The sequence below is a fragment of the Desarmillaria tabescens genome (assembly GCF_030435595.1).
Source record: "Desarmillaria tabescens strain CCBAS 213 chromosome Unknown EV420scaffold_7, whole genome shotgun sequence".
NCBI classification, from domain to species: Eukaryota; Fungi; Basidiomycota; class Agaricomycetes; order Agaricales; family Physalacriaceae; genus Desarmillaria; species Desarmillaria tabescens.
This window is the reverse complement of record NW_026848306.1, coordinates 46,570-69,718: the sequence shown is the minus strand read 5'-3', so window position 1 is coordinate 69,718 and position 23,149 is coordinate 46,570. Positions and strand designations below refer to the sequence as shown.

The 23,149-nt window shown below is 47.3% G+C and overlaps 7 protein-coding genes across 7 annotated transcripts; 2 read left to right on the top strand and 5 right to left on the bottom strand.

Annotated features, from left to right (window-relative positions):
* Positions 1 to 1,152: 1,152 nt before the first annotated feature.
* Positions 1,153 to 2,560, bottom strand: EV420DRAFT_1089383 (uncharacterized protein). Its single transcript, XM_060465772.1, has 5 exons — positions 1,848 to 2,560; positions 1,609 to 1,792; positions 1,504 to 1,551; positions 1,431 to 1,453; positions 1,153 to 1,375 (listed from the first exon to the last, which is right to left on the bottom strand). Exons 1-5 carry the CDS (start codon positions 2,091 to 2,093, stop codon positions 1,223 to 1,225), a joined length of 654 nt encoding a protein of 217 aa, XP_060334762.1. The 5' UTR covers positions 2,094 to 2,560; the 3' UTR covers positions 1,153 to 1,222.
* Positions 2,561 to 5,657: 3,097 nt separating this feature from the next.
* On the top strand, positions 5,658 to 6,584 carry EV420DRAFT_1089299 (uncharacterized protein). Its single transcript, XM_060465771.1, has 4 exons — positions 5,658 to 5,763; positions 5,812 to 6,012; positions 6,064 to 6,269; positions 6,320 to 6,584. Exons 2-4 carry the CDS (start codon positions 5,896 to 5,898, stop codon positions 6,495 to 6,497), a joined length of 501 nt encoding a protein of 166 aa, XP_060334761.1. The 5' UTR covers positions 5,658 to 5,763; positions 5,812 to 5,895; the 3' UTR covers positions 6,498 to 6,584.
* Positions 6,585 to 8,185: 1,601 nt separating this feature from the next.
* EV420DRAFT_1518295 (uncharacterized protein) lies at positions 8,186 to 8,799 on the bottom strand. The gene is made up of 4 exons (XM_060472054.1): positions 8,726 to 8,799; positions 8,588 to 8,670; positions 8,374 to 8,529; positions 8,186 to 8,316 (listed from the first exon to the last, which is right to left on the bottom strand). Exons 1-3 carry the CDS (start codon positions 8,792 to 8,794, stop codon positions 8,442 to 8,444), a joined length of 240 nt encoding a protein of 79 aa, XP_060334760.1. The 5' UTR covers positions 8,795 to 8,799; the 3' UTR covers positions 8,186 to 8,316; positions 8,374 to 8,441.
* A 1,392-nt stretch (positions 8,800 to 10,191) lies between these two features.
* Positions 10,192 to 11,161, bottom strand: EV420DRAFT_1089235 (uncharacterized protein). The gene is made up of 2 exons (XM_060465770.1): positions 10,697 to 11,161; positions 10,192 to 10,649 (listed from the first exon to the last, which is right to left on the bottom strand). Exons 1-2 carry the CDS (start codon positions 10,962 to 10,964, stop codon positions 10,222 to 10,224), a joined length of 696 nt encoding a protein of 231 aa, XP_060334759.1. The 5' UTR covers positions 10,965 to 11,161; the 3' UTR covers positions 10,192 to 10,221.
* A 1,105-nt stretch (positions 11,162 to 12,266) lies between these two features.
* On the bottom strand, positions 12,267 to 13,913 carry EV420DRAFT_1518291 (uncharacterized protein). Its single transcript, XM_060472053.1, has 3 exons — positions 13,830 to 13,913; positions 12,882 to 13,777; positions 12,267 to 12,827 (listed from the first exon to the last, which is right to left on the bottom strand). Exons 2-3 carry the CDS (start codon positions 13,678 to 13,680, stop codon positions 12,505 to 12,507), a joined length of 1,122 nt encoding a protein of 373 aa, XP_060334758.1. The 5' UTR covers positions 13,681 to 13,777; positions 13,830 to 13,913; the 3' UTR covers positions 12,267 to 12,504.
* Positions 13,914 to 14,412: 499 nt separating this feature from the next.
* Positions 14,413 to 16,462, bottom strand: EV420DRAFT_1089204 (uncharacterized protein). Its single transcript, XM_060465769.1, has 2 exons — positions 16,305 to 16,462; positions 14,413 to 16,248 (listed from the first exon to the last, which is right to left on the bottom strand). The coding sequence occupies exon 2, from the start codon at positions 16,237 to 16,239 to the stop codon at positions 14,668 to 14,670; it is 1,572 nt and encodes a 523-aa protein (XP_060334757.1). The 5' UTR covers positions 16,240 to 16,248; positions 16,305 to 16,462; the 3' UTR covers positions 14,413 to 14,667.
* Positions 16,463 to 20,811: 4,349 nt separating this feature from the next.
* EV420DRAFT_1518276 (uncharacterized protein) lies at positions 20,812 to 22,366 on the top strand. The gene is made up of 8 exons (XM_060472052.1): positions 20,812 to 20,860; positions 20,936 to 21,134; positions 21,195 to 21,284; positions 21,336 to 21,493; positions 21,559 to 21,708; positions 21,766 to 21,777; positions 21,838 to 21,881; positions 21,935 to 22,366. Exons 1-8 carry the CDS (start codon positions 20,824 to 20,826, stop codon positions 22,049 to 22,051), a joined length of 807 nt encoding a protein of 268 aa, XP_060334756.1. The 5' UTR covers positions 20,812 to 20,823; the 3' UTR covers positions 22,052 to 22,366.
* Positions 22,367 to 23,149: the final 783 nt, after the last annotated feature.

Sequence of the window (23,149 nt, the reverse complement as noted above, 5' to 3'; positions counted from 1 at the left end):
TTGGCGGTCTTTTACATAGGCCGTCGCCAAGAAAATTCAATCGACGCGCTGATTCAGGCGCTAAAGAAAGCTCTCGTGAGAGGAAACATCCGTTTCACTATCATGATGAAGAGCGTGCATCTATGAACGTGACCGAGAAACGAGGGCAAAGCGGCCATATGCAAATATAGTGTGATCCTCCCTGATTCGAGGTTGTGTGCGTGACCCAAAACGCCTGCAGTTATGACAGATATTGATACAGGATCGCTGTAAGTTCTGTCATTCTCGAAGGTCGAGATGCAGAGTAGACTGAGAGAATGGCGGCTGAAGTTGGCCGAGAAAGAGAGTCCGAGGATTAGGCTGAACTGGTGGAGGCTCGTACAATGGTCGGGTAGGGTCAGGTACTTCCAAGCAGCTGCTAATGGACCACCTTGACTGGGGACTGAGCAAGGTAGCCTAAATATTTATCTGTTAAATCTGTCAAATAACAATTCTAGAATCATACTAGTAGGGACTTTTCGTTGCCCCAATAAGTGTCCCAAGGTGCAAGAGAGGTCTTCGGCAGCTGGCGAGAACTTTCAGGGGTCCAGGACGTTGCCGTTAAAGCTGCATGTTTCCGATCTGGAAACCGCCGGCCATCATTCCCATGAGGCTCGCCGCCCAGCTGCAGACTATGTTTCTACTACACGCCGGCTCGGTCTTTTTGTAGGCTCCGTATGTGTCGGATCTCTACAGAAGAGTTGGGCTTCAAGTATCACAGTTCTAAGGTCAAATATGCTACATTGTTACCACGCCTAAATTTCCTACAACCTCGAAGTATCCAGAGCTTGTGCATATTCCAACCCCTGCTTAATTTCTAGCTAGTAGCTTTCATATGTTCGTCAAACATCGTAATTTTGACAGTACCAAGTCTGTATGACTTAGGTATCCAAGATTATAAGCTTTCGTGCAGTATAATCATACGGTGAATCGGTAGATTGTTTGTTTATATAGCACCTTCTATGTACAACGGGAATATTTCTAGTATCTCAGCAACGTCAGACAGGGATAGGCAAATGATATCGTGGAAATTGTGGGCTGTACATGAGCACGAGAATGACTAGTACAGGTCCGAGAGTTCCTTGTACCTTACTCGTCCGCGAAGGTACACCGCCGAATATGGTAAAGATACAATCAGATAGTCCCGTTCATGCATACCATCCACCCACCCTCAATAGGTACGTATCGTCTGTCCTATGCGCGACTAATACTTAGTAATGGTCCCGTTGCAATACCCTGCACTGTCGGTGATATAGTCAACGGTACCATCAGGCTGCGTCTGTCCTCCACGGTTGTCAGCGTCTGCGATAGTGTGGCACTTGGAGAAAAGCGAGCAGGTCAAGAGAGGGCTTCCATTCTATCGAAGCAATCAGTACCCGCTCCAATGTAATTAGCGAATCGAGCGTGCATACCTTTCCGTGGACATCGTGGTAGGCTGTAAAAGAAGGGTCAGCTTGAGAGAATGAAGGAAAGAACAACACGAACTGTTAAAGAAAAAGCATTCCTTGATGTTGTTACACATGATCATGCAGTCTAAAACAAAGTATTGTCAGTTGAAAGTTCTGGATTCTACAATATAATAATTTATACCTTGGACAGTGTCGACCAATCCGTAAGTCAGATAATCCCCCGGGACCTCCGATTGGACAGCGCCGGTATAATTCGAGAAAACTTCTTCATAGCCACCACCGTTGTTTGGAGGCGTGGGGTGGAGAGGAGGAGGAGGGGGGCAGAGAAACCCTAGGTCTAGGATCTCGAGGATGAGACAGATGAGCTGTTACGAATAAATTATTAGCGAAAATTCCCAGTTAGCTGCAAGTAACACTAACGCCATCCTTGAGACAAGGGAGTGAACCCGAAGGGGGATGGTCACCGTAGTACCATCCCGGCGAGCAACCTGGCTTCCAAGGGGCGACAGGAGCACCGTAACAGTTGTCCTTGTTGATTTTGGCCGAGAGGGATGCCACGGTCTCGACTGCCCTGCCGTCCAAGTGGGTGTTGACTAGAGAGACGCCTTGAACCGCGAGGGCGACGGTAGCGATGGTTGCGAAGAAGGTAGAGGAGGCGAACCGCATTGTGATGAGACTAGCTAGGCGACACAGAAAGTGCTGGGGAATAGTGAATATTCAGTCTCCAGTTTATACAGACGCGCTTGGGTCCGTGCACAGACCAGTTTCCTCAGAGAAACAAGATTTGCTGCTCTACCGAGTATCGGAGCGCGGAAGGCGAGGATTAACGCCGAAGCGTACCTATATTAATGAACAGTCAATTCCTTGATCTTCATGAATTTTATGTAACCTATTTAGGCAGGTAAACTTGAACTCGAGCTAATTTGAACGCCGTTATCTTCAACTTTAAAACTTGACGGTCTTTCCGCTGAGTCCAGCATCCCTAAGGCATGTATGTGCTCGGTGAATCAGATGATGCAAGCGTTTCCTTTGTGAGAGAAAAACTGATTCGGTGGAAGTAATGAACGTGCACCTGAAAAAGTGACCGAGAATCGAAGGTAAAGCGGCACTAGTAAATCATACCGCGATTCCCTTCCATTTGACGTGCAAATCTATCTGTAAATGCGCAGTAACCGCGTCAAAATTGAGAAGGCTGACCGACATCCCCGAGAGTGTTGGGAGGGACCGCGGTCTGCAGAACAGTCCCAGGACAGTGAACGTTCAGGATCGCCTAGAAGAGAACCGAAGATTAGGCTAAACTAGCGATGATCCACATGTCCTGTCCACCGCAAGCACTCGTGTATTGAATTGCATCTGTGCCGTCAAAATATGCACTAGGAAAAAAAACTGGCCAGCCAGCTGACATCACGGTGGCTGAAGAGTACTGAAGATAGGTTAGCGATTCCATGATAGAAAAAAGTACATAAACGATACTCCACACTTTTGCGAGCCTCGACCGACGATTAACTTTGAATGGAGACTTCATTCTGAAGGTATGAAGGTCTTCGTTCGCAGTAAAAGGTACCAGCCGACCGAAGCTAATGCAAAGCGGCGATTTCCTTTAGAGGAAAAGAACCGAACGACGTGCACTTTCTAGAACACCGCATGCTACTATGGCGCAGGGAAAGCACAGGAAGGCTCTGTGCGACGCCGTGAGAGGCGTATGATCCTTACTCGGACGAGGTGGTGGATGAAGAGACTGGCCGTCTTCATATCCGAGGACCAACGGCGGAAGCTTGACTGCTCCAAAGATTTTTATGGGGGTCCCCTCCATCAATCGATGAAGGTCGCCAAGTAGTAGAGGATCGAAGCTTGGGAATCCTTCTACCGTACGGAACAGTTTTTCCAAGGTTCTCCACCAGTTCCCGAAGATCAGTCGCATAGTGGGCGTCGGGTACGACCGGCAGTTATTACTTCAGCCATAGCGGTCTCCGCGGATATCTGGGTCATAAGTACATGGGGTGGCACGTTCTTGCTAGTAATGCGGTACCAAGGGAGCACGAGGCCATACATGACCAGCGGGAAAACGACGGAGAACTGCGGAAGATACCTCAGAGGTTCGCCTTAGTCGCCAACGTGGAGTCGTGCATGGAAGATTTGGAGCCGAAGGGAACAGCAGGATCAGTTATTGGCGTCTACAAGTAGGAGATGGCTGTTAGTTTCAATTAATATCGCGGAATGGACATCGTATACCACGTTCGATCCTCAGTAGGAACATGGTCGACCTCGGGCTCAATCTCCGTTTTCAAGTCAATCTAGCCATGTTCGCTGTCGAAGCCAATTAAAAACAAGCATCGCATAGAAGATAATAAAATGAATGGATCAAGGACCCTAACCTATAATGTTATCCAAGTCGTCGCTTCCTGTCATTTTCTTATGGAAGGGGTTCGAATGATCACAGAGGGCCGTCTTCCATTTGAAGAGGAGAGCGCGATGATTTGCTGAATTTGATGATGATCGGCTAGTAGTCAAGGGTAGATGAAGCCTCTTCAGAACGCGACCACCGATGGATGATACTACTTAGTCGCTGGAGTCGAGGTCTTCCACCGCTGAGATGCCTTCATAGCATACATTGGAGTAAAGGCAGCACGATCTCAGCATATGGGAGCCATAAGGGTAATACTATCGTCTGTTTGGATGTGTCCAACGAGGTTGTGATGAAGGTAGTTCCGACACGTCAAACAATCCAAATTTGGGCATCACCGCTCTCGATTTCGTATATAATCACGAGACTTGGGCTTGATCGAATCGGATCGATCGGAGTTCGGCGAGGCGAAAAAGTTCTCGCTACAACTTACATAGAGGTCTGATAAGGAGAAGAATGGGAATCAACTCACGGATGGGTTGTACTTTATGAATTCTGCTGCGAGCTACGTTGTTCGACGATTCTGCCACACATTATGTGCTTGCAGGGCATCCGGAAGGTCATATTACTGGAGCCAGTGCCATTCGGGTTCTTGCGAAAACACTCCTTCACGTCGCCAAAGTTGATATTTTTGGCGCTTACTGTCACACCGGATATTTATTTCTCACATATAATTGGACTTGTGGCATTTGTCTTGCACTGAGAAAGCAGACAGCCATAAAGAGATGATAAGCGACTTTAATAAGATGAAGTCAGGAACCCAACAGGAACTACCTGGTAAGGCTTATCATAACATCTTGTGGCTCATGCTTCGACATCACGAGAATTGATAAGATGAACATTGAGGTGATGACATCTGCGAAATATCGTTTATCATCACCACAAGTTATAGCAACGTTCATGGACGAAATTCCCCCATTCAGTGGTGCCGAGGCTGGCGAACGAACTGATCAGATTAGTATCTGTAGATCCTACCGATTTTAGTGCTTGCCGTATTTGCCGATCTATAACATCAAAGTGCCGACTCCGAGTAACGCATGCCGTGAGGGCTGCCGAGGGCTCTTTGTCTTTCGGCATATCGGCAATTCCACAGAGATAGACGCCGAACCTAAATAGAGTGCCACAGAAACCCTATTTCCAGATTGAGATTCCCCGCTTGCCCGACGACCGCCACCGCCACAAGCGTTCTCCTTGACACCCACCAAGCGCGTTTCTGGATACTGGACACCCTCCGTCGCTGTCTATAGCGTTCTGTAGACTCTTTACCGGCGATTTTTGCGACAGATAACCCCGTATCAATGCCAATTTTATGAGCCAGCGAGGACCGAGGACCGACTCCTGCAGAATTGTCGTAATGTCACAGAATATCAACAAGCGCTCCACTGCTCTCCTGGCTGCGACAATGTCTGCATTAGCGATGCCAGGAGGTAGCAAATCATCAGGTGGCCGGTATATGCGTGGACACTGGGTCGTAGTGACAACGCGGCATCAACTAGCAACGCAAAGTGCAACGGCGAACAGTGGCATGTTTTTCTTCTCCTCGTATGAGACGATTCCTAACTGTTCTGTTGCAGTGTAGTGGATGTCCTGGAGCTGGCGGGTACCAAGACGAGATGAAGCGCCTAGTGGATGGAGGTACGTTGTCTGTAGCAGTCTCGGCCAGTTCATTTGATGTTGATTGCCTCAGGATAGACAATGGCTCTGTTATTACGTCGTCGTTCTATGCCTTTTGGCTTCTCGATGCAACGTCATCCAATGTACACGGGACACGCAGGAAGATTGGAGAACTCTGTACAATACAACACGTTCTCAAAGGGTGTATAGTATCGACGCTATAGAACCAGCGCGGCTGTTGCGAGAGAAATATCAGCTTCTAGTTCTGCATCATGACAAGCTCGGGGTACGCTTTATCTGAGAGCGCTAGTGGCCGAGGTATGTGCCTGTTGCTCGTAATCTTGCTTGATGCCAACCTTGCTATAGGAAGTATTGTCTACTACCATCTTTGTCGCTTTTAGAACAGCCATTCAATCGATTTACAGCACTCTTGACCTTCTCCAGGCCAGAATGGCGAGCGCAAGGCGTGTTATCGGTTGTTTCCCATTCAGTGGTATCGGCTGTGCTTGTTCATCACGCCATGCAATACGCTTCCCCCTTCCCTTATCCCCGCGCAGTATGATACATGTATGTGCTCTCGTCGTTCCTTTTCCACTCGGCTGATGACAGCGCCGGTAGATATGCAACGGCACCATTACGGTATCGTTTGGATGTCTTGCTTGTCGCTCCCCGTCTTGTTACTCGGGCGCAAGCCTTTCAGACAACAACAGCCATCTCCTGTCGTTCCTCGTTTCCACTAGGCTGTCTGATATAGCGTCTGAGTTTGTTCTTGAGACACGGACGCCGCATGCGCGCGCCATTTTAGCATTCTTTCCTTCATATCCGTAAGTGTGCCCACATTTACCCGAACGGCCAATTTACTCCCTAGACACAGCGACGTACGTACTCTGTTCGGCAGGCTAATGGATACAGAGGCTATGCTTACGAAGTCGGCTATCAAGAGGTTGAACAATGTCGTTGCCGTCCTTTTCTTTCCTATTCCATGTAAGCCACTGCTTGTGCGCCGTATGATTCCATTTCACAGAATTCCGCTAGTCAACGCTTTCATGTAATACTGCGCACCTGAGCTGGCGACAGAGAAAACCCCCGAGAGACGGAAGTTGTGTCAGCTGTGTTATCGATTCTGAGATGTGACGAGCAAAAGACCTGACCCACGCCTCAGTCGCCTCCGCCTTGTCGGAAATTCAAAAGTAGTTGGTTGTGCTTTTCGGGAAGTATTGATGAAATGGTTTCCTCGCTGCCAAGTGGGTTCCCAGATCTGTGCCCTGCAATAATTAATGCTTATCAAGTCCTAGGTATTGGGCTGGAATTAACGTGTTTTCCTTGCTTGGGTCACGATTATTACACTGGCACAAGGACATTATGGTTCAGGCGCCTAGATCTTGCTTCGGCGAACTGCGGGTCCTGTAACCTTTTCGACTATCGGAGCGTAGTTTCTCGTGCACTATTGCTCTTAATCGGGACTTCTTCTGTTGATGCACTGCTACCTAATACATATTTTTTGTTGCAGCAACAGCGAATTGATCAGCACGCTTGGAACGTTCGATCCACCTGAGGCGAGTCACTAGTCCCCGCCACTTGCGCCTCAGGACATGGGAACGAAAAAGGAATTATTTGACGCGGCCTCCACTTTTTGATGGAAGGAAAACAAGACATATCGACATGTGCGCAGCCCGAACTTTAGAGTGAGATATCGTCGCAACGATGCTACTGCATGTACTATTTCGTCATCTCTCATTCAGGATGCTGATGCTGTTCAATTCCTCAAGTGACCGTCCTAAAACCCTCGGAAACGGGAGCGACCAGCGCTACAACCCGTATTTGACGTACAAGAAGCCGCTCAGTACCGTGCTTAAACTATTCAAGAGAGCGTAACAACGACACCAGTAACCTAGCACATGGGAACGACAACATGTTTCCTCGCATCCAACACCTGGTGTCAGATAGCCTCATGGGACCCTTATTCAGGGTCGTACAGCGTGAACCTGGAGTTAATAATGCCGCGTGTATGCTATTCTGCTGGCGCACGCAAGGCTTCCGCGACTTCCGGAGATAGATCATTTCTCTCCAGGTGAGGATCTTTTCGCGGTTATAGATCACGCATCTGACGAAAACATCAGATTCGTATCGTTGGATAGCCGTTTGCCGCTCTTCTTGAGCCGACGGTAACCCGTGGCGCGGCGATACGCTGTAAGAACATTCCCTATATGTTGTTTTCCTTCAATCTTTCGCTCATGATCCTTACAGTGGCTTTTTTTGATACCGTGTCATATGAAAATGCCCCAAATCTGGCTTGGAAAGACGATCACGGAAATTTCTGACCGTACCCATCTTTGTTCTTGTTTTTTCTTCTCTTGTTATTGTTTCGTTTAGTGCCGCTTCAGTTCTGACGGTGTCGTCTCGCATCAATCAATCCATTTGCTATACACGCGGCTTTGTAAATTGAATTAGATCCAGCGCAATTATGCAGCGTGTTAGCACCCCAAAACCTCGAGGATCTGTTGCTTTGTCTGCGATTGCAGACCAGAAAGATCTCGGGCTTAAAGTTGTCTTTGTACCTTGATAGCTACCTAAAGCGTTGTCGCCGCGCTTCCGAGACGTGATGGAGTTGCTTTATGTGGGTTCACTTAATGAAGGCAATTGGAAATAGGGATCACGAGAATGTGCTGGTGGGACGCGTCCTTTAGATGGCAGACATGTCCTCTTCAGCCCTCATTCTTTCCTTTCCAGCCCTTTCCGAGTCGTCGATTTCTTGAAGATCAGAACATTTTTATGGAAGATACGGTCACGTGAATAGATAAGATCGGTTCAATTTCAAAGTCGAAGCTTTTAACGTTTAATGGCGTGCTTTCAGGGTGTGACAGAGTGAAGTAAGTCCATTCGAAACGTTTGCTAGGTTCTATCATTTATCTTACGACTCTACGTAGGAGAAAGTGCAAAAGAACAAAGCTACACTTCTCCGGCGCCCAGACCTTCTGAAAGTTTGGGTGTTTAGCTCAATGATGTTGTGGTCCGCCGGCTAACTTGCAATGATAGCAAAGAGTATCGACTTTCTTAGTAACCACATTATGCGATGGCCTTAGCCTGGATATATTCGTTAGCAATCGATCAGACACGAGACGAGCAAGAATAGACAACGAACCATTGTCGGCAGCTCTTTCTGCACTCGTGGTTGATAGCGTAGTGATGTGAGCTATATCTGCATTTACTGGATCCGCAGTCAATCTGCAAAGCGAGTCAGAGAACTGGCAGCTTTAAAAGGGATTGCTTGACGACTGACCCGTTGATCACCGTGGGGAGCATCGTGTCCGCAGAGGAATCTGGTCGAGCTGATTCTGCGATGGCACATAATTGATGGGGCGTTTGTTCGATGAAGACTTCAGTTCGACACTGGCCCACTTTTATAGGCTTCTAGGAGCGAAGGTATGACAACATCATAATTACTTAGTATGCCATGACCTGGACTGGAAGCCAACCTGTGCTCTGTGCCATGGAAATAACCGAGAAACCGCTGTTGTTCTTCGGATTATGTCTGGCAACCCCTTCCGGAATACCATCAAGCGTTGTGGCATGGAACGCGTCATCAGGACACGGAAACGTGTTATGCCACAGATAGCGCGCGGTAATATCAGACTTTGTTTGAGTGGGAAAACATGCATGAACGTCCTGGAATACAAAAGCCAGGTGATTTTGATTGATGTTCATGAGCTAGCTGCGCTGCGTTTCCTGTCGCCTTCTACTACAGCTTCTAGCCGACCAAGCTAGACCGCTTCGTCAGACGGTCCGGGATGATTGAATCGCCATTCTTCAGTGGCGGCAAGACAGGGACAGGGACAGGGACTGTCAGCTCGCTAGGGCATATTGCACTGTCGCAGCGATCGTCCTACAGATCATCGATAAGGCTCAGGCTCTCATTGCCTATTATCGAGTCAGCCACTGCCTTTCATTAGTTTACGCCGCCGCCCACTGATGCTATTAACCCGTTAGATAATCCGTCGTCACGGTTCACCTGCGTGTCGCCTCGGAGAACACGGCTCACACTGGCACGTTCCATCCTCATGACGTTCAACGTCGTCGACGGGGATGAGAGCGATAACGAGGCATCTTCAAGCTACCTATTTCGTGCAGCGAAGAGCGACCCTTTGGCGTAGAACTAAGACGCGGGGGATTCCGATGGAGGGTAGGAAAGACGATAAACACACGATAAGGAGGCCTGTCTATCAACCACAGTCAGGGGTATTGCTGGCTGGGGGAGAAGTTTGCTGACATGCATATGGTATACCTTAGAGAGCAGTCCTCTCTCTGGATGTTGACCTTGTGCTTAGACCATGATACTGTGCGATATTGTTTCCTTCTGCTTCTTGGTCACCCTGGGACAGCATAGTTTCCCAGAAGAGAGGCGGCGATCACCCACCCGGATGGCCCCTCGCCCTGTGTCTTTGGGTCTAGGCCAAGTCCCAGAAAGGCGTGTTATTTAATCAAGACCTGGTCGTTAGCGTCGTGAATGAGTAGTCTTCAAAGTATGTCATATGGGCGGCGCCAGGAGGGAACCGAATGCTCAGCTTCTTGTATTCAATTTCCAGCAATATGACCTGTAAATGTACAAACCCGTTCTTGGGCCGTCGCAGTCATGTATTGTTTATTGATATTCTGAATGTGGCTTGTGTGAAAAAGTTCCATATTCTGGCTAAATTACCACGAGACGCACCAAAATAATACAGGCAACCATATATGTATGTGACACGGGAAGGTTCATGTCCTGGATCGTAGGGGCAATCACCGAGGGATTACGGAACGAAAGTCTTTGACCACATCCACCCGGAGCTTGCACCGTGCTTGTATACCCGGGAACATCTCCTCCATACCCTCTTTCAGTTCTAACCTGTCTTCTTTTCTGAAAAGATTGGTGCAAAGCATCATACGAAAGCCCCGCAAGGTGAAGGGAGTCTTTTCCGAGAATACTCTATCCAAGTTCATCCAAGCGAGCCTTGCAGAGTCTTCATCATTGGTATCCGGGGTGTGCGGATTACTGAATGGAGGACGAGTGTCATACAAGATGGTGACTTTTTGCAAGGAGTGGCTTATCGCCAAACATCTAGTCCACCATCGCACTACAGAGAGATGAGAATCGTCTGGGTACCAGTTGATTTGTAGCACAAAGGTATGGATATCGCCCAGAGACAGAGGATCACGCAACCCTAAATCTACAGATACGTAAGCGAAGGAATCTTGGGTTTGGAAGACTGCGAACCTCCAGGCTGGAGACCGGTGACCCGTAAGACTTGAAGGGATGGTGTTTGGATCAGCCTTTCAAGATGTGAAATATTTTGCGGACAAAACACGGTTGATAGAATACGCAAGCTTTCCAAGGATATTAAATCCCCATTAGCGAATGCTTCTAGAACCGGGCCATCATGTAGATTGCAAGGCAGCTTCAGGTCTTGGACACGGGGACGCCTGATAGTGCCGTTCGAATTCGGCATGGCCTGTCCTACGAACCTAATAGCGTAGACCTTCATCTTCTTCAATGAGGTCAGATAGGATAAGGAAGTGTTGAAGTGCGCAATGTCTAAAAACGTGACCCCTGCTAGGGTAATGCTTCGGATAGAGGAGATGGTGGCGAAGCAGTGGTACGGAAGTCCGTCAAAGTCAACGGAGCGAAAGGTGGCGGAATGGAGGTTCACGAACGACCCGAGAAGCGTTTTAACGACGTTAGTGGTGGAGGCATGTAATGCGGTGACGCTTCGGGATATATACAGTGATTTCTGGCACAAATTGCAAAAATCGATACCACGCTTCTCATTCACAAGTGAAACTGTGCGAAAGATATGTCCCCGAGACCTGGCGCAGAAAGCGTGACAGATAAGGGAGCAAACTTTTAGTGCCTCCGGATCGTCGTGAAGTCTGTCCACGATGTCGTCGACCGGTTCCTGTGGCAGTTCTGACTTGAACAGCTCGAATGTCTAGTTATTTGATTGAATAGAACCATCCAGTCAACAGGGCAATAGGAAAAGTATCAGTGAACCCACCTTGTAAGTAAACTAAAACGTTTACCACGATGATGATTTTTGCTGAGTCGTTCCGCGACTTCTTAAGCAGAGAAAAAACCCGCTTAATTTGTGAAAATTCCAGACGCTGTGGTTCCAGAAAAGTTTGAGGCAGAATATGAGAAATGAAGCAGCGTTGAATAGTACCGTAAAAATTGTGATTGTAGTCTAGCGACTAGACAAAGCCAGAAAGATAAGAATTTACAGTCAATCAATCGGGATCTAACTGAGTTTTAGACTCTCAAAGAGAAGTTGAGAGGACGGGATACCTTCAAGTTTCAACAGCGACGCGAAGCAGTGATCAACTTTCAGGAAGAACGGGAAAATCGGACCGGAACTGATTTGAAAATTTCCCTCCTCGTAAGCACGTGATGGAACCTTTTTCCACGTGACTATCACGCTACCGCGTGGTCGACTCATTCCAGGATACCTTACGAGACCTTACGCAACAGGCTCGCTAGATAATCTAATTTAAATTAGCTGCGTCTTCGCATATATATTACACAGCGTTTAATACTGAATAAAAACCCTCAAATGGCCAACACTAACCTGAATGAAGCCACTGAACTTCTTGCAAACTTCAACCAAGGGCCGACTTCTGCCGACTTACACATTCAGAGGTGCAGATACGGGAGACATGCTCTTATGAATATGCTGTGAAGTCAATACACTGCTAATGAAGGTCCAGGTACCTACTGACATAATGATTAACTTAGGTCCTGGGTCATCCTTGCATGGTCGGCGGACTGTGTCTCAGACTCTACCGCGAGAGGACCCTCTACCAAGTAAATCAAATAATCACAGGACTTGTTCCACGTATCTCGAAGTAGTACAATGTAGGTAGGAAAGGACTACGAATAGCAAGCTTAATATGGAACTATGGACCTGCGAGAAAGAAATTTCGTAGCAGAATTACGCTCACCCTCTGCTGCCGAAGAATTGATGATGGAGTTCACAGCCTGTTCCACAAAATCAGGTGTGAAAATAGTAGGACACTTCGCAATAGATGGTATCATCCGGTCCTGATATACCTTCTTCTTCGACGAGCCCGAGAATACCCATTTCTGTCCTGTCTGCTTTGCACAGATGGATTTGTAGCGATAGCAAGTATCACACAGCCGTTTACTGGACCCGATAGTGTCTTCCAACACTTGAATATTCTCTTTGCGTCGAGATAATGCATCATTTGAATCTGTGAATGTGGTCGCACAGTTCCAGCTTCTCCTTTAACCCAAGATGGATCAATCTTGAATACTGGTCTAGGTATAGAAAACGTCTCTAGCCACTCGTTGATCTCTTCGTCAGTGTATGTAATGGACTGCCAATGGAGAATCCCTTTGACCGCGTCTCGTAAGGACATAGGATAGTTGACAACTTTCGGCAGCATACCGAGTTTGTATTCCACCCATACGTACTCCAGGGTGCTTTGACTGCCACAGACAGAACGAAAATGGGCTAGCCCGACTTTCGCAAAACGGACGGCACCATGGTGGTACGAATACACTCGCCACAGACGGCGGTAGAGGAGCTGGATGAGAATGGACGTTCTGGCATAAGCCCAACGTCCGTTGATGGCATCATAGAGAAAATCCGAGTTAATAAGGGCAGAACACAGAGTCGTCATTCGGGAGAAGTACCGGAACCTGAGATCATGGCTTTCCGAAGCCAGAGTAGCGTGCTCCGGATCGGAAATGAAATCAAAGGTAACTCTCAGCATGGCGTTGTTGTCCCCATCTGATAGCACCTTAGCCAAATTGCTGATGCGTTTGGAAGATTCGTTGCCCTGGTTCGTCTCTGAGCGCCACTTGGCCCAGCTTGTCAGCAGCAAGTGTAGCTCACGCTCGTTCACAACGGCCGTGAATCGTAACAACCCTGCTTTTCGCAGGAAACACATCCAGATCGCATCTACAATAGCATGCTCGATGCGATCGATGTCGTGTTCGAAGGTGAAAGATTCATTTTTTGCAGCCAGTTCATCTTGATGATGGAATATGTCACTTACTATGGAGAAAAAGTGCTTTGTGTTCTCCAGATCAGCTTGATCAGGGATACCCTTGTCGGTGGCGATGTGGAGAGTAACGGTCTGGCCATGGACGGATACTGCAACGGAAATGGCATCGTCATCCTCGCCACGAACGAAACAAGTGGAAAGCCAGTTCAAAAATATCAAAACGTGTCTGATTTTCATCGATGTTCAGGATGAGGCCAGAAGAAAGGATTGAGCCGCGGCTGCTAACACTTCGCGGGGTCAGGTTAAGGGTTGAGAGCAGCACTTGTTGTTGTGTCTAAAGCGCAGATGAGAAAGCATACAGTGCACAGACAGAGTATTATCTATACCTGTGACATTTGGACTAGTTGATTTCAGTCGAAGATTCAACGTGATAAGAGGGTTGCTTACATTGGTGATGGTGGTGATGGTATAACCTGGGTAATTTTCACCGGGTCAAATTTGTGCCGTAAAACTGGTGCTCTGATGCCAGCTTTGCGCACACTGCAGTTCACAAAGTTAAAAAGTTATAAGTACGTGGAGGGTCTTTTTTTCTCGAGCCTTGCGTAGGGCTTGAACATAGAAGGTAGAATCCTGGAAAGGCGGCTATAATCAGCCAATTATATGTAAGTGCTTAGATCTAGGTCTGCGATTCCTCCACGAACCTCCTGTGTATCGGAAAAGTCACCAATAGGTTGGGCTCATCATATGCGTCGTGAACAAAGCAGCTTTCCTAGTTCAACGGTGGGAGCATGAAGGTGTATAGTCATTATCGACTCCCGTGCGTATTAGCAATTGCGGTTTCAGTTCCCTGCTATGTATAAGAATTGATACAGAAATATTTAAACGTGAAGGCCTTACGACAGCAACTGGAGTCATTGTTGCTTCTGCCAGACAAGCGAATGAAAAATATGAGAAGAAGAGGAGACGATCGGGACGCAAAACGCCGCGCACCCATATATGGGCATCACCACTGAGGGGACCGCGTGAAACCAGCGATCCCCCTGAATCTGACCGAGTGCCGTGGCGAGTAGCACAAGCGTAGAAATTTGTTCTTGGTGTTATTTAAGTCCTTTGCAACTACATCACATTAGATCAAAAGAATACCCTGTTGTGATCGCTCTCTGAAAAGTCCTTTCTCTTCCCGACCAACGACATTCTTCCCTTCCGCCACACCTACAATCTTTTCTACCAAAGCAATATCTGCATGCCGTGCTTCCTCAGAGCGCGAACTCGAGAAAGCGTTTCCACCCTGAGCTCGCCTCCCTGTCGAACGCCTATAACAGCGGATCTCAAAATTAAAGCTCTTCCTTCGAGCAGATCCATGATGGCACCCTCATCGACGTCGCCCGACCAGACAAGTTGCAGATGTTCCAACTCCTGCAGAATCTCTGCACTCCCAAGGACTCGGATGAACTCTGGAGTGATGAGCTCCATGTCGATTCGCTCGACAATGGACAATCGTCTGAGTTGAGGGACCGTGTAAAGGAGGGAGAGTGTTTCAGTACAGTCGAGGGTGACTGTGGTAAGGATAAGCTCTGTGAGGGGTGACTTTGCGAGGCTGGGAATGTTTTGGAGGCTGAGGGTGTATCTGAGTGTATCCGAAGGCTCAGAGCATATGAGCTCCAGAGAAGTGAGGCGCCGCATATTTACTCTCCTTGGGGGATTGGCATATAATCCGAACATTGAAGATGGTGGATTCATGTCTGAATCATGAAGAATGAGTTTGCGGAAGGGCATATCGACGGTATCGTAGAATATTATTTGGCACTTTCTCAGAGTAGCAGTCACGGCGTTGGGGAATTCGTCTGTCAGTGATGGGTACTCGTTGTAATTTGCAAGGTCAATGTTGACAATTTGATCGCGTGGTAAAGAGAAAGGAGTCTTGGCCAAACGTTGTAGGGAGAGACGAAGAGTATGTAACTTTGGAGTGCGCTCGAACAGCTTGATTAAGCGTTCATCCTGGGGGTAAGAAAGGGACGACGAATAATATCCGGAGAGTTCCAGGCATTCCAGTTCAGGAAGTTCCAGGGGTTGATGCGTCTGGAGTGCATTTGAGAAGGTGCCGTGTTTAAAATAAATAACGATGTGTTTCAAGCGGCGTGGGTCTATGGTGACATTGTAGGGGTAGAACAAGGCATCAAAGGTATTATAGTCCGATCTCCGTTGATTATCGCGACTTGGGACATCTGCAACAGCAACTTGCAGGTTGGAAGGAGGCTTCCCAGAGCGCTTTGCGCACAGGGATGATATAGGTTCGAAGTGCGAAGTGATAGTATTGTGACCGGGGTTTGCAAATACGGATGTCCAAAGTTGAGGGGACGATAGGCAGATGGTACGCCAGTAGAAGCAAACAGACGAGAGGTAGAATGGTGTTGCGAATATGAGCGACACCTCGTCACGTCCGGGAAAGGGGCTGTATGAAACAGAGATACAGACGTATTCGAATATATCTTGGAGTACGTCGCGAGGAATCCTACGAACGGGAGCAAGAAGCCCTTCTGATGTTTGGATGCAATCAACGAGAGATTGTCGAACACCTTCAAGCTTCCCTAAAGCAAACTTTATCCGGAAATTTTCGGCGTCGTAGTCGAAAACTTGTTCTTGCCAACGGACGATGGTGTTTGAACAGAGATCTGCCTCTGCTTCGCTGATCTGCCCTCCGCAGCGCAGATACCTGTTGACATCAATAGGAGAGCAGGGAACTTGAGCATCCATGGAGTGGCCACAGTTATTGCAGAGCATTATGCTGGGCGCCATGGTGACAGCCTGGATACAGAAAATGTCAGTGGTCAGAGGTCGAATTAATCCAAGGGGATACTTACGGTACTAGTCGTTATGAGGAGCAGATATTTGAAACAGTTTGAGACTATTTAAGCAGCATAGTTTGAGATTTGGCGGATGATCAAGCCAAGATTGACGTAATTATAGGCTACGCCCATTATATAATCTGCACCACGCAGGGACGAAGCCCGATAGGGTCCTGCTCTTCATTTCCTCTCCAGGGACGACTTGAAGCATTAGGAAGTTCCCCCGTTACTTGATGACAAAGAACCGTAGGGCCGGCAGCCGTGAAAAACTTTCGGAGCAGACGAAGCCTAGTTATCGTGTTGGTCACAGGGTCCAATGACATATAAATGCTGGTCTTAAATGATATCGGAGCATTCAGAGGGGGATACAGCGCTCAAAGCACGAACGAGCCTAGGTAATGAACCAGAACCAGCACGGATCGAGAATCCTACGACAGTTATTTCAGAGATTGCTCGTCTGAATATTGACAAGCATGACACCACCAAAGGATGGGCATCTGTGCGCATCGCATACCACCACTTCTCACTCTGGCAGTCTTGCTCCATTATCAGCATCCACAGTAAACCACTCGACCGTCAAAACTATAACCAAAAGCTTGTCATGCAGCTGTATCCGTTGCATCCGATCCCGACCTCCGAGATTCGATTGTCGTGTCGGTTGGGATATCAAAAGATGATGGCCTCTTCATTGAATGGTCCGGAAGGTGGTTGAAGGGAATGAGTCTCACTGAACTGGCACGAGAGGAGATTGAAGTGATCGTGGGTCTGCAGATAAGGTGAAGAGAGCACTGTTTCAGAAAGTGGCTAACGGTGCCAACGAGACTATCGACAACCAGCGTAGCGCATATATAGGACCTGCCTTCTTCCTGCACCATGGGTACCAGAGAATTCGAACAGCTGTTGCGCAAAGAAACGGGGCAGCATTCCTCAACGTTCCTGGATGATGTTCTCTCAACACTTCATGGACCTGTCGAATCGGTTCTCGCCAATGCACTATTCCAGCGTGTTTCATGGTGTCATTAGCCTGGTCGACAACCCAACATAGGTAGCTAGGTCTGGCATGGCGAACAGCGAAAAGACGGTCACGCGTAAAGGTCGGAGATCCTTGGTAATGACAAAGCGGCAACTCGTTTCGCGTGTGTTATTGATGAAACGGGGGAGTGTCCTGATTGAAAGTAGCTACTAGCCAGTAGTATTGGTGGAAACGTAGTACAAGCTGGTACAGGTTTGGGCGAATGGCAATATCGAGAAAAATGGGAAAACTGAGGGCCAGGAGGAAGGCTTAAGGAGCGAGGGAGTTAAATATTATCATTTGCAGCATTCGGTTCAGGAGCACTAGAAGAGGCGTCAGAATTGGCCAAGAGGTGCAGAGCATATAGCGCACCTAAACGAAAACAAAATCCATGGCATATATTTCCAGGGTTCACCACCGCGACCTTGATTTATCCACGGTCGGGTTGTCCTCGTTACTGTCTCCAATGAGGATTTCGGGACTCTTGTGGTGCCGTCTAAACTATATACGCCAGGCACAGGCCAGTCGCTACTAGAACTTGGTGAAACGGAGGCTGATATGAATGCTGGAGTCACGTACGAAGGAGAAAGGAATTCAGTTGTATCTCATGGCACTTGGCATAGAAATCCGGTAAATCATAGCGAGTGTCCCAGTCATTGCCGAGCCCTGCATACCCCAGCACAAAATACTACAGAACTTAGAGTCAGAAGCGTCCTTCCGTCCATCATAAAACACGCACCATGCATCCCAAAAGATTCAACCTACCCCATTATCATAGTACAAGAAGCAATGCGAATCCTTCAACGCAGCAAGAACGAAACGAGAAGCTAGCAAGTCCGAGTTGGCGGTGGGCTGGTCGACGTTACGGTCCCAATCTCCCAGAGAGCAGGATTCCCTGCGACACATGCAAAATACCAGTCATGACCAGGGCGTCGAGTGGTAAGGATACCGTCGTGGCAATGGTGGAAATGCCCAGCACAGCCACATCGTATGTCCTGGCGGTTGGACCGTGTCCGATATCAAGTCCTAGAAAGGCAGGTGGTCTGTGATTGGACCAACCCTTACGCGTCTCTTACAGCACCCATGACGTCTGCTGTTCTTCCTTGCATCTCATAACGCAACGCCTGATACAGCTTGCGCTGCTCTTTGACAAGCCAGCACAATAATAACACTCTGGTAGAGAAGAGCTCGGGAATGTGTATACACGTACGAGTTAACATCATGATAATGAACATGAATTGACCGGGTGATAGTGCCATCTCGTACTACACCGTTGTGAACGAGCAAAATCTGAGTTAGTCAATATTGAGGTCATCTAAGCGTGTACAAGTGTACGTTTCTTGCAGTTCATCATATTCGATGCTGAATTTACATAGAGGTTAGGTGCGTCGAGAGCAGGGTCAAAGACGCGTCGGCCCGATCACCCGGTTTCAGGCTCTTTGTTTCCTACCACCATATGGACGCGACTCTCCTCTTTTTCTGGGAGCATTAACTTCCGCCTTCCCTCTTCTTTCCATAATGAACTAATAATTTTATATCTTACCCGTGTCTATTGTCAAGATATCTCGGTCTCGAGAACATGGCAAAACCATCGTTTCGACTTTGGGTATCAAGTGCATTCTTTCGTAGGATGTACGTATCGTGAAAGCTAACGGTCTTCTCTCTGCCGAGGATCCTTTGAAATTTTCGCGAACAAGATGGCTTTTCTATGAACTCAACGCTGCCTACCGCCATTTTACAGGTCTCAAAGTTCGCTCAACTAGAGGACAATACGGTCCGGCAACAATTTTGCAGGAGTACTTGAAACAGGAAAGTGAAACGCAGTCGGGGTTTTTCCTGACGTCGACGGTCACTGCAGACAGTGGTCTATGGGGCGAGTCACAGTTGACACCGCAATAGAGGCTCTGATGATTTTTTAACGGTTTTTTTTTTTTTTTTGCGATTTTTGACGTTTTTTGCGACGTTAGTTGAAAAGTCCGGACAAATCTGGGAATGGGGTGAGGTTACCCTAGGAATCCGGACAAATTTTTGGACAAGGCGCTGACGCAAAGTCCGGACAATTTTTTCAAGAGGGCCAAAATTCGTACTGAACCTCTTAGGAGATAAACATGGGTCCTGTGATGAACTTCTGTTGGTTTTAAGTACCAGGAAAGATCTTTTATTGGAACCAGGACGTCACTACGAACAGTGAGACTCCGCGACTCTTTGTGAATATGGTCCTGAGTACATAATTCACAGTTGACTGTACTTTTCAAAGTTCCAGGAAACGCCTACAAAGACATGTCCTCTGCCACTTCAATAGGAGGACTTATGGTGGACCATCGATGTAATATAATCTTTGGCTTTCATCTGTCCGACAGAACGGAAGGCCAGCCCAAGCACAGCTATTATGGACGTAAGGGCTACAGTCATCAGTGAATTCGACTTTACAGTACACGGTACAGTAACAGTTATTGAAAGTGCGCTAATTGTGCTAGTCGTTCACGCTGAGTCCTGACTCACATCTTTTCTCTTCTCCGCGTGTATAGGCTCTCCGGTTTATGATAAGCGCTTCTGTCACCAAGCCTGCCTCGGATCAGGATTCCACTAGAACAATCCTCGAACTTCTAATAATAAACAATACAACCAGATACATCAAGTAAAGTTCAATTATGGGCGCTCCCACTGGCATATAAGACCCGGTATATTAACCGACTAGGAACTCGGGAACCTCGGTTTATCGTTCCCCACCGATAACACTGTAAAATGTTCAATTCTCCACTGGGTATTTGAAATGCCTGCTAGATATTCAATAACTAAAGACTTATTCATTTCTAGTTTGTTGTTCGACGCATTTTCTTGTTGCGCGCTAGAAGCACCCGCAGTATCAGCACCTTTGATGACTGCTACCGTACTGAATGTCACGGCATCTCAACGGGTATTTTACCGCTTACTACACCAAATTCTCATCACAGCCCGGGTGAGAGCGCAATATGATACCCATCATACAGGAAGCATGGAATACATGGGCGCGGTGATCAAGAGGTAGTTTTCGTTAAGCACGTCTACGTATCGTGCTTCTTTGCTCACATAACTCCCGTACCACAGGGAGGAAAATGATGTCATATCGCAGCATCCTGGGCCACACGTACCTATAAAGTCTTACTTCGACCAGTGACCTTCTCCTCTATTCTTTAACTCATTCTCCTATGCCAAGTATTATGTCCTCCGGGCAGACGACCAGCCATCGAACAGCGTCGAGAGTTCTTTGTTGCTTGATCACCTGTCTCTCATTCGTCATCGTCGTTCCGACCTTATGCGTTACTCTAGCTCTGAGGTTACATCCCGGTGGCGAGCTGTCGTATGTCAGAAACTCTGAGTTGATGGGCATAAATAGAACTGTAAGACGGGTCCTCGCCTCATACATAAGTCAGAAACACCGCTAATACTATTGGAAGATTTCTCTCGGTGCTAACTTGATATCAGCCGATGTCCAGGAGACTACCATGGTCATAGAGTGGTTCGTGAACGGTGATACCTGTGATGATAATTGCACGGAAGTTAATATTTTCTTTGACACGTGAGTATCTTCGTCTATGGCTCTCGAAAAATACATCAGGTTAATAATACCTTTTGAGGAACCTATCTTCATCAGACCACAGCGATGATGACAGTCCCTACAATAGCAACATACCAACAGACCCTATCTTTATATGGAACGAAACTTTGGTAATCAATTCGGCCCCCCGGAACAACGTTCCCACATTCCGCACCAACCTCATCGTCTGTCCCAAGTACGACGAAGACTACTTTGGCTCCAGTCGCGGAAGTATGGTTTATTACCCTTTCGACCGGTATGTTCTCTGGGCTATGCTCCCAGCGTGATTGCATTTAATTCACCTCGGACATATCAGTTACATGTCAAATATATTTGCCTTTGCTCAAGATGCAGTAACAAACGAGTCGGTATCTCTGTCTCTTAGTTCTGCATCTGGACTTGTCGCGTAAGTCTCCTTATCGCCTTTGACTTCATTACCTGACATAACTTTTTTGAGTGGCCTCAAAATTACAACTGACGTTAAGGAGGAGGATCATGCTTACTGGGAGGACATAGAGGCTACGGACCTCGGGAACGAATCTGTCAATGTATATGTGACCCTCCAACGCAGCAACCTTGTTATCGCATACTGTCTCGTCATCACCTTCACGTTTTGTTCGTCTTCTCTTCCTACACTCTCATAGACGTATTGACCTCAGGCATCTTCGTTATACAAATAGGGCTGGTCACTCTCATGATCTGTCTCATCATGATTACGACCGTAGTCTTCGGCTTTCGACAACGGAACGAGATCGTTGTAATCCCCATTGGGACTGTGTTTGCATTTACCCAGCTACGGTCTTCCATGCCCGGCGCTCCTGAAGGTTTTGGTGCGCGGTTTTCTTCCTATATAAGGTGCCAACTCAAGCACCAACTCCTCTATCCAGGTGATATCCTCGGTACGCCGTACTTCGTATTAAACAATTGGAATCAGCCCATTTCACCTCTTTCCGATACAGATTTTGCTGGGTTACTACCATGCCTCGTCCTTCTATCAATATGTGTACGTACGTCGCATTAGTCTGATACCAATGTTTATTTTTGCTTGTTCGATAGGCCGCAACAATGGTTGGCATTTACTTATTCGCCGACCCGCATGATTCTTCTCGTCGAACCTTCACATGGGGGGAAATAGGTGCACTTTTATCAATGCTCCTACGAAATAACATTTAATGAGTACAAAGTGAGCACGCTAAGTTATTATACTCCGCACAGCCAGAACATGAATTGATGATGTACTTGATTTCCCATGCTGATGGCAACACGGAGTCATAGAAGATGTCGAGGTGGATCTTGCACCTAAATAAGACCACAAAGTCTTGAGAATAATTAGAAATACAAATGTAAAGAGTAGTTCTGTATGGAAAAGATTGGGAACCAGTCGTTGAGATACTTGAAGTGTTAGAATATCAAGTTGTTGGGATTTGGCAATCCGGCATCATGCCGAAGTTGCTTATTAAGGTAGAAGTCTTAGGAAAAGCGTGGAAGATTCTAGTAAAATAGTATTTAGTATAAAAGTAGGTACTATGTAGTAGATCCTCATGCGTTTGCAGAGCTCAGCCAAGCGCAATACTATTGGCTTGCTACCGCACATGTGACACTGGGAACGAACCAATACCCCGTTTTCCAACACAAGTGTCATGCATCATGGTGCATTCGACATCGGAGTCTTCAGTAGGAAGCGCTATTCATCTGTTCTCCTCCTTGGCTTTCCTTATTACATAACATTGCTTCTATTAGTGTACATGGTATGTAAATAAATAGGTAGACGAACAACGATGACCCTCGCCTGTTTGCGAGGGTTCCCTGCTATATCCGGGTGAGCGGCTGGAGAATTACCACTTATCTCAACATGAAGGACATGGAAAAGTCATTAGACTCATGAGGACACAGTTAAGATGAGAGGGTGACAATGGGGGCCTGGGAGGGCTAGGGCGACTAGGACTGTAAACGCGAGCCTCGCTGCAAGTAGTGATCATATTAGGGAAGAAACAATGGCTCATAGCATGCTTTTTGCTCCAGAGAAAGTTGTAGTTGAAGAGGAGTCACTGTTAGGTGTAATTTATGGTTAGATATTGGTTCTGAGGGGTCAATGGTGATGACAAGGATGAATACCATCCATGTCGCACTTCTGGTGATTATATTGAAGAAACAAAAGCTCTGGGTGCTGGAACAATCAGAAGTATCAAGTGAGACCGTCATAGGGAGACTACCCGGTAAGTAACTTCTTGTTTTACATTCGGACCATGGCTATGATGTCGGTTCTGGCTG